This window comes from Buceros rhinoceros, unplaced genomic scaffold (genome assembly GCF_000710305.1).
Source record: "Buceros rhinoceros silvestris isolate BGI_N320 unplaced genomic scaffold, ASM71030v1 scaffold3138, whole genome shotgun sequence".
NCBI lineage: Eukaryota > Metazoa > Chordata > Aves > Bucerotiformes > Bucerotidae > Buceros > Buceros rhinoceros.
The window spans coordinates 48,075-57,584 of NW_010428419.1; the positions used below are offsets into that span (position 1 = coordinate 48,075).

General features: G+C 40.4%; 1 protein-coding gene across 1 annotated transcript in view; it reads right to left on the bottom strand.

Annotated features, from left to right (window-relative positions):
- CDC123 (cell division cycle 123) overlaps nt 1–8,616 on the bottom strand; it is a gene marked incomplete at its 5' end in the record, with an annotated part of 30,150 nt that extends 21,534 nt beyond the window's left edge. The window contains 5 exons of the mRNA XM_010142247.1: nt 1,532–1,638; nt 2,275–2,370; nt 5,861–5,893; nt 6,427–6,481; nt 8,545–8,616. Of these exons, the coding sequence (XP_010140549.1) occupies nt 1,532–1,638; nt 2,275–2,370; nt 5,861–5,893; nt 6,427–6,481; nt 8,545–8,616 (363 nt within the window). The remainder of the gene's footprint in view (nt 1–1,531; nt 1,639–2,274; nt 2,371–5,860; nt 5,894–6,426; nt 6,482–8,544) is intronic.
- Nucleotides 8,617–9,510: the final 894 nt, after the last annotated feature.

Here is a 9,510-nt window from a genome sequence, read left to right on the forward strand (position 1 = left end):
GAGAATCACTACTGACTCATGTCTGAAATGTCCCTCACCCTTCAGTCTCTACGATTCCAGAATCATGAATTGTCAAGACTCACAATTGTTTCCTTAGTCCAACAGATTTTCTGTCTTCTCCCCTCCTTCTCAGTCTACTTCCCTGCACCTTATAATGATGGAAATGATACATAATATAAAAGCTGGCATCAGAATCGGACTGACAGCGTTGCCGGCACTCCATAAATGCACAGATAAGAGGAGGATGTTGCTATCTACCATTTTTTTAATGCACCAACAAATAGGGGGAAGCAAGTGCTATTAGAGTTGCAGGAATAAAAAAAGAAGGCAGTTGTACAACACTACTGCAACTGTTTCATGTTTTGAACAAGACAAATCTTATCGCGTCATAAGCTACTTAACACAGGACTACTATGCTTGGAAACCCTCTACAAAGCACCTAGAACAAGCCCTGCATTTGACTGAGTCTCCCAAATATTGCAGTAATATAAATAAGCATTGCATAATTACTGGAAAGCAATCTCTCAGTTATCAATTGCCCCTGTTCTTTGAAATTCTGCTTTTCTAAAAAAAAAAAAAAAAAGTAATAATAGTAACAAGAACAGTAATTTCCCTTAATTTTATTTTCTTTCAGAAAAGAGTTGTATTTTTAAACTGAGTGACATGAATCAGACACAGGTACTACAGCAGAATACTGTTCCTACACAATTTAGTACTCACTTCGTGTGAGCGGATAAACCCCAAGCACATCAGGTTTGTAATTTTATCCATAACTGTTATCCCTAATCACAGTTCCCAGAGTGCATTTTGTTCAAGAGCTACAAGAGCTCTAGGAATACACAGAAGTCTCAGGCATCTTCCAGGCAGCCACACAAACTTCAACAGCTTTAAAATTTGAAAGGGATGTGGTAAAGTCTTGCTGTATTATCATGAGAAGTGACAACAATAAGTAGGCAGCAGCAAGTAACTGCTAAGAGGGGTGGGAAGGAAAAAAGAACCCCAAGATTTGCTCTGGAGAGCCAGTCCATAAAAATGCCCTTAGTCCACAGTGTCATTTTGCATGCACTACTTTAAAATAATGTCTTCCTGTTTTGCTTTTCACTCATTTGCATATTAAGATTGAGATAATTAATCAAGAATAAAATGGCGGCTGTTCCTTTCTCGTTGATTGAAGCCAGGTAAACAATTCTGGTTTACTAGAAAAGACTCATTCATGGTAAGTAACAATAAAGATAGTTTGCCTTGCAATTCGCTGCCCTAAATTAAACCATTTATTTTTTCACAGTGAAGAGAGACAAAGGAGGAGGGAAGGGGTGGGGGAGCTTCAAAGAACAACTTATTACTGTACCTGAAACTTCTATCACTGCACCTGAACCATTTTTAATCATGAAGATGTATTTTTGTATCAGATGCTTATTGTAACGGCACAGTAAAGAGTAAGATCTTTCAAAAGGACTGCAAAGTTTCCCTCAGAGGGCTCGGGTTTTTTTAACTGGGTGTAAATAAGGTTGTCTGTAAGAAATCTACTTACGGCTGAGTGAGGTCACGAGTAATGAAGTCTGAACTCTTGAAGAGGAGGAAGATGTCACTGAGAGCTTTACATTTCAGAGAGCTGTTCATTGCTATCCAGTAGGCATCCTAAACAAAAAAGGAGATTATCCACAAACATGTCTTCACTAGCAGGAAGGAGTGCAAGCTGCACATCTATCTAAATGTTGTGCGACATTTGAAATACATGCAGGTAATTTCTTTTTTAGGAAAACTTCATTACCTGTTACAAGAGACACAATAGTTACTGCTTTTCTTATGGATATTCTACCAAAAGCAGAGCAAATCCATTAAAAAAACCTACGGTTTTGCCTTGCTGCTTCCAGGCACTTTTTGGAATGCTTGATTGAACACAGGTTTCCCTTGAGAACGTGACACAAAAACATGTGGGTGTGCCCATCCTCGAGTTACAGTCACAGTACCTCGAAATAACTAGGAAGAAGTTTATTGCTATTTTAAAAAATGGGGCGTTTTTACTCTTTATCCCAGGCAAAGTTTTCACCTAGTAGCCTAAATGAGAAGAGTCTGACCACCACACTGTCACCTGTGACAGGATACAGTGAACCAGCCAGTGTGCTGTTCCATACTTCACTGATACCTTGTCAATCACTTCTTCCTCATCAGAACCACCAGACTCTTCTACCTCCCAGTGAATGAAGATAAAACAAACAAACAGAAGTCCTTATCGTAACATCTGTTACCAGTTTGGGGAGTCAGCATTCTTACCCTTGGAGCACTCCAGTTAAGTTTAGGGAAAACGCTACCGCCCAAGGAACTTATTGCTTCTTGAACTTTAGCTGTGAACTCAGGAAATTCTGGTGCCTGAAGAACAAAACAACAAAAACACACATTTCAATGCATTTAATAGCGAAGCGTAGCCATCTTCTACTCACCAGTAGAAATACATATTGTAGAAGGAGAGAACGTGTCCAAAATCAGGAACCCAGAACCCCACAGAAATAATGCTTTTGTAGAAATAAACCACTGAAGAATCACCTCTTCCGTTCCTTCAGAGAAAATTGAAAATACGTTTCCTGTTCTCACTACCAGCAAGGATCCATGAACTTCATAATGTTCATCGTGAAAGCTGCAATAGCTGGTAATGGTGCAAGTCAAACAGCCAGACCTTAAATACATCCCTGTTGTTTTATAGCTGATAGTAGGTTATTATATACAAATAAGAGCCAATGAGATTTAAAAAGAAACAAACTTAGAAAAATAGCTTGTTTAGAATTAAGCATATCTTTAAGAAAATCTAAAAAACAAATACTGTAGCATGGTGTCAAAGTATTGACAGGTAGAAAGAGACCAGTTCTGTTTTGCAATAGTTCTGTGGTTGTATTTAGGAGCACAGCAAGAGAGCAAAGGTAAATAAATCAATTCACAGGCAAGCTGAGTGACAGCTCTAGTTTCTTCAAGTTTTAGTTTCACAAAACATTGTTAGTAACACTTTAACTAACCGGCTCTTAAATTAGGTCTTAAAGTAGCTTCTTAACAATATATTGCATCAAAACAGAGGATGCACTGCAAAGGTATGAGTTGGACTAGAGAACCTTGTCTTGAAAAGAATATTACCAACACTGCAAAGAAGACAGGGGAAAGAAAACCTCCTCAGACTATAAACTCCACTCTGAATGTGGGACAATAGAAAGAAAACAGCTTGCTGACCTTTAAAATAATACGGAAGGATTTCAGGCATATGTCAAAAAGATCTTTCATGTAACAGAATTATCTCACAGAGTATATATGAACACTATTTCTGCCTGAGCATTTCTAAACTTGGCCCAAAGATAACTTCTAGGCTAAAGCTAATTGATGTCTCTAAAACAAAGCCCTCACAGCCACGCAAATGATCAAAACAATATCATGCATTTTGGCATTTCTGCAGTGTCCCCAAATGCAGACGCTTAAAAACCCTCTCACATTTTAGTGCAGTGACTGAGACTGAACTTCAGACATTTGGAATCCTTCCTTAGCATGTCGTCATGGGAAACTACACTTGAAAAGTAAAAAGGCACTGCTCGTATTTTACTCTTTCTTTAGAGCTTCACTTGATTCCAAAAAGTGTTCCTGCATTCTGAGCCAATCCCCTCTCATTTTGACAGAAGTCAGGAGTCGTGCTATGGACATAACACCAACACACACTAAGCCTCCCTGGGGAAATGCTACCATCATGTCATTTGATTAAAATAAGTGAAGAAATAGGCACAGGAGGATAGCTCTAGGGCTGCATGAACAAGACATGCTCTAACATTTCCTAAATTCTGGATGCCTGACTTTGCAACCATCAATATTAATGCACTTTTTTTTTTTCCTATCATCCTGTATTCTTATTTTGCAGAATACGGAAGGGACAAGAGAAACAAGATCCACCTGACGACTCAGGCCAGTCATCAAAGCAGAATAATCACAACCTACCTTACTGCTCCCTGCACCAAGAGACCAGCACAGAACTGTAACCTGGGATTTATCATTAGTCAGACACGAATGCGCTGGGCTGACAGCGAACGCAGAACAGCAAGCTCCAGCCTGCCCCACTATTCTGTACTCATTACGTTCCCCAGTGTCTCCCTGTTCAGCTTCCACATCATTACTTGACCCATTCTCATCTCTTGCAGCAACTCCAGAATGCAGAAGGGTGAGGAGCTGCATCTACACAGACTGTTTCCTCAATCTCTTCATCACTGTCAAAGTGGTAACAGGCAACACTTGAAAGCACAGAAAACAATTTCCCCGTCACTCTCCGGCCTCCAAGCAGTTCTCAGGCAGAGAAAGCCTATTTGCTATGGATGGAGCCTTCAGAGCAATCATCTGCCAAACTTATGGGATGGTAAAGAGCACATTATGAAATTCTACTTTTAGAGTCTCTTTCTTTGACCAAATGTAGGTGTATTTTTATAGGAACCAGGGCACAAACCATATTCATTATTAATCAAAGTTCCAGGTTTGGTGAAAAAGCCCTGACAGTCTCTGAACAAGAGCCACCTTGGAGGTCAAAACACCCCTCCTCTTCCTCTATCCATGCTTTTATTGCTGAGCATGATGTTGTATGGTATCGAATATCCCTTAAGGAAATTTGGGTCAGCTATCCTAGCTCTGTCCCCTCTTCCTCTCTTATCTACCCCTAGCCTCAGGAGTGCTCCCTAGTGCTCGGGAGGGGCAGGGGCAGACTGGGAGAAGAGAAAGCCTTGACACCATGCAAGGATGGTTCAGCAACAGCCAAAAGTTAAGTCCCTCCCAGCCAACCCCAGTAAAATGCCGGCTGCAGAGCTGCAATCCACACAGAGACACAATGCTCAGCCAGCTAAACTGCACTCACTTGGCCAATACCCTTCTGATGGGTATCACACCCCCTGATTACACATTTCCTTACTGTGTTGTACATGATAATGAAACCTGAGTCAGAAGTCTGATACTGTTTCTTTAGCAACATTAACATGATCTTCACTAAAGCTAAGATGAATATCCAAATCCTTGTTCTCCATAAACTGCAATCTAAGGCATCCACTTTACCAAAGCTTAGATATTTGAACTGAAGCTATTACTGCAGGCAAATTTCGCAGGTATTAGTTTTAAAACCTAGGCTACAGATTTGTCTTGTTTGGTGCTAGCACACATGCAACACACAGCTGGACTGTGTTTACACTGCACCCAATTCAACACGAGCAACATGTCGAACATTGGGGAGCTAAGAGGAGTCAAGCAATAGTACCAACAGCAGACAAGCTACACAAGCATGCTAACTCTGACAACAACAGAGCAACAGCAAGTTTCAAAAAAGATGTAAAAAAAGGTCAAGGAAGCCTGGTTCATATCCATCATGATCCTGATTCTAAGCCAGGCACTATGCAAGGAGAGCATAAAGACAGGAAGAGGAAAAAAAACACCCAACATGAGAGAAAGAAATGTATTCAGGAGGAAATAATGGCATGGGCGTAAGAGAAGAGCTGTGAAAATTGAGCTGCAGGGGCTTCATTTCTTCTGCATCCAGTCTGATTAAGTAATTGGGAGATATTCAAAGTGGTGAAAATGAAAGACAGCTATATTTAGAGCTGTACTCCAGTTCATTTCCTACGGTCTAACAAGTGTGTGATTGTTGGGCATGAAGAAAAGCGTTTTATTTTTAGTTAAATAAAATTAAGCCAGCAAAACTTTTTTAAAGTTACAGACATCTACAGTGCCATCCGTCTAGAACGGTCTGAAAAACGTTAAATACACCGACTGGTATCTCCAACTGGCGACAAGTTTCTATCACAAGTTTGCAGAAAGGATACTACTGACAAACCCACGGTAGGCTTTTACAGGACCTTACCTTAAGTGTTGTTGTATTCTCATCATCTGACCACTGTAAAAATACAAACAAATCAAAGCATCCTGAGACATCATTTTTAATTTATGAGAACATCAGAATTCATAATGGCATCCTACAATACGCAGATCAAATCATTGCCCTGGAGCTCCTGCAGCTTATCACCACCCTCCAATTATTACGGCTGTAAATTAAGACAGAAAAATACTGTACGTTCAGCAGAAGTACTATTCTCAAATATGGATTAAAAGAAAATGTACTCCTCCTCCTAATTTTTCGGGGCATTAAACAGCATTAAGTTCAATTCCAACATCCTTCGGCATTCACTAACTCATCATTACAATGCAATTATCAAGAAATAAAAAAAATTTAGTCTACTGAGAAAGAGCATAGAAACATTTTAAACCTTCCCTGATGTCACAGTATAAATAATGATGTTTTTAAGTTTTTCAAGGCAACTGCCATGTGATTATTAGTTTTTGTGAAGTACTCTCTTCACCTATAAATCATGCAGAGAAGGTTACACTGTTTCTCAAGAGACTGGACAATCAGCTGCTTTTTCTACTGACCTGTATTTCTTCTGCATCGTCACTCCCCTCCTGAGCATGACTTGGCGGATCTTCTCTAAACCAAAAAATTAGGAGGAAAAAAAAAATTAACCACTAGAGGCTGACCTGACCATATACCCTACACTTCCACAACATCTACCAGCTGTTGATCTCAAGGTGTTTTTGTAAGAAAACTAAGCCTCAAAACCCCTGGCAGAGAAATGTCAGAGCAAGCCAGCGCAGGAAAACAAAGACCAAACACCCTGGCATTAGACTTGGGCCCTACCTAAAACACTTTGCTGCTTTCAAATTAGCAGCTCACTTTCTGCTCTGAAAGTGCCATAATTGAAGCTTCTCAACACCCTATTAATCATTCTTTTCCAGCTTTACTGCTCTTGGACAGAAGCACAAAAACCCTTTGTTTTTAAACAAGTTCAATTTAAATTATGCTTTGCCTCCATACTTCTTTTCCAAGTAAAAATTCACAAAACTTAAGTATCGGATGAGAATTTCTGGTTCCAAAAAGAAAATGTCCTCACATTCTGCACACAGAAAGGATCCTGCGGAACATCAATACGTTGTCATTAGCTTCTTCCTGAAAAGTTCCTTTTTCTGCACAGCTGAGATCTGCTGCTGTGAACACTGGCGTACCTGGGAGAAAGCACTTGACTGCCAATATTGTCTTGAAGTTTTAGGTGACTTTTGAAGTTCTTTAGCCAATACAACTGAGCGTGAAGATCTTAAAGGAGAAGACCAAGCTCTTGAAGAAGGCATATTCACAGCACGTCAGTGTAGCAGACAGGGTAAGTTCAAATGTACGTCCCTGCCAAATCAATTCTTCAACAAGCTGAGTCTCCACAGCCACTCAGTGCGCTTCCACAGGGATTAAACTATCAGTTCAGTTTGGGGGATTTAGAGGGCAGATACCAGTTTACTGACGATCAAAAGTGATCTTGGCCTTGAGTGCAAGAAGATCACATTCACTTCCAGATAAGAAGGTTCAACTCGGAGAAAAACTGGTTTCTACGAGGAGACACCTTAAAAATACAATTTAAGTCAATTCTACAGCTGTCTAATTTTCCACTGAAGACAGTAGAAATTGTTTGTATAACATAGCTGCAAGGGCAAACCCTCAGTTTCAGCTCTTCTGAAGGCTTATTAAAAAAAATAAATGGCTGCTGCTAAATAAGCTGCACAGTTCTGCAGAAGCAGGTGACAATATTGCTTCTTAGCCAAAATGGTTTAAAAAAAAAAAAGTCCTAATTTTCTGGATTCCTTTTATTAACAAAAAAAGTTTTAAAATTAAAAAAGACCTTTGATCTCTAAAAAGGATTTAAACATCTTCGGTTCTGTATAAATTGATTCCTGAGGAATCGGACATAGCTCCTTTACATTCACAGCCTAACTGGTTGCTCTGTGAGAGCCAAACTACCAGTTAGGAAATGGTGGAGTGTGGACTGATAGATTCTGAGTGTGATCATTAACAAGATATACGTATGCAATAATCACTTCAACAGAAGCCATACAGGGAGATTCTAAGCAGGAAAACAAGGCCTTGGTTCTTATCAACTGTTTCTTAAATCTATCCACCTCATTCTTCTCCATCCAAAGTCTTGGCAAGACATATAGGACATTGTCTCGTCATATGCATGGATGATACATATGCAGATGCTTCCACAAACTCAGTAATTACTAAGATTTTGTACAGCTTATCTTATTGAGAATTAAACTCTGGTAATGTCACTTCACCCCTGGATAAGGCAGCAGGCACGTGAATGGTGGGGGACAGGTCAAGCCTCTGAACTGGAGCTAAACACATCAAAGCAAGCAAAAGCACACCAGCAGCCTGTGCTCTCGAGAAAGCGGCAGACTCGCAAGGAAAGGCACAGAAAAGAAATGAAAGAACTGCCCCTACTTGATCCAGAATCAAACGTGTTAAACTAGGATACTGCATCATGCACCAGCAAGTCAACTTTTACTATCAGCAACCCTCAGCCCATTCACATGCTCAGAAAGTATGAGGTTTGCTGCAGCCAGACCGGTCAAATTGTAAAAAGTCACTATGCAAAATATAATACATGTAAACAAAATAGGGCTGAGCAGTATTACTGCTCAGAGGTGGGGGTGAAAACACCCTACCTTCCAGAAACCACAAGTGTTCCATCGTCCAGCAAATATTCTTTCACATTCTCTGGTAGGGGGAGTATAACGCTGAAAGAAACATAAGAATTTCATTGATAATTTATTATTAACATCACTTGTTAAATTAATAACAAGGGTTGAATTAAAAATTTGGTTTTTAATAGAACATACCTCAATAACAGGATGTTTAAGTCTCTGACACTTTGAAAAAAAAAAAAAAACCCAACATCTGTCTTTCTCCCTTCTCATCCTTTCCCAAAGAGCAATGCCCATTTTTCATTAAGGAAGAAGAGGAGAAAAAGGCAAAAATTTTAGATGAAATGCCCTACTTCTTTAAACTCTAAGAAATTCAGAGAGATTGTCTGTGCCCAGTGGGAAGAAGAGAACTTAGTGCTCAAATTAAAGGTTTCCCTTCTGAGATACAATCCAAAATTTGCCTATAGCACCGGAATGTTCCAAAAATGCAGGACTACCACTAAACTTACCAAAAATATGAGATATGCATGTGCCAAACACTAAAAACCACAAAACATTAAATGCTCTGATTACTAAAAGCCTGATGTCAGTGCTTTTTGATCCAAGAGGGCAACACTCGCGAACTTAACTTTCCTGAGTTACCGGTAGTTCTTGTGACCTGCAGCAGCACCTTAGAAACTGCAGACTTTGCTGCAGCTTCCAGAAATACACAGAAACATGGACTCAGCCACTTGGTTGGGTGCTTCCAGCCTCAGTTTCTTGGCACGACCAGCCGGGAACAGCAGTAGGTGTGGACACCAGCAGGTGCTCAGTGTGGGGTCCCACCAGGACAGCGGTGAGCACAGGGGTCCCTGGCTTGCCCCCAGGGCTGCCCAAAACACCCACCTCAAGGCGCAGGGACGAGACTCCAGTTCGATCAAGCCTTTCCCAGCTCTGCCCCACGCAGTTCCCCCGTATCTCACCCAACCCTGCCCCAGTACAAGTCCA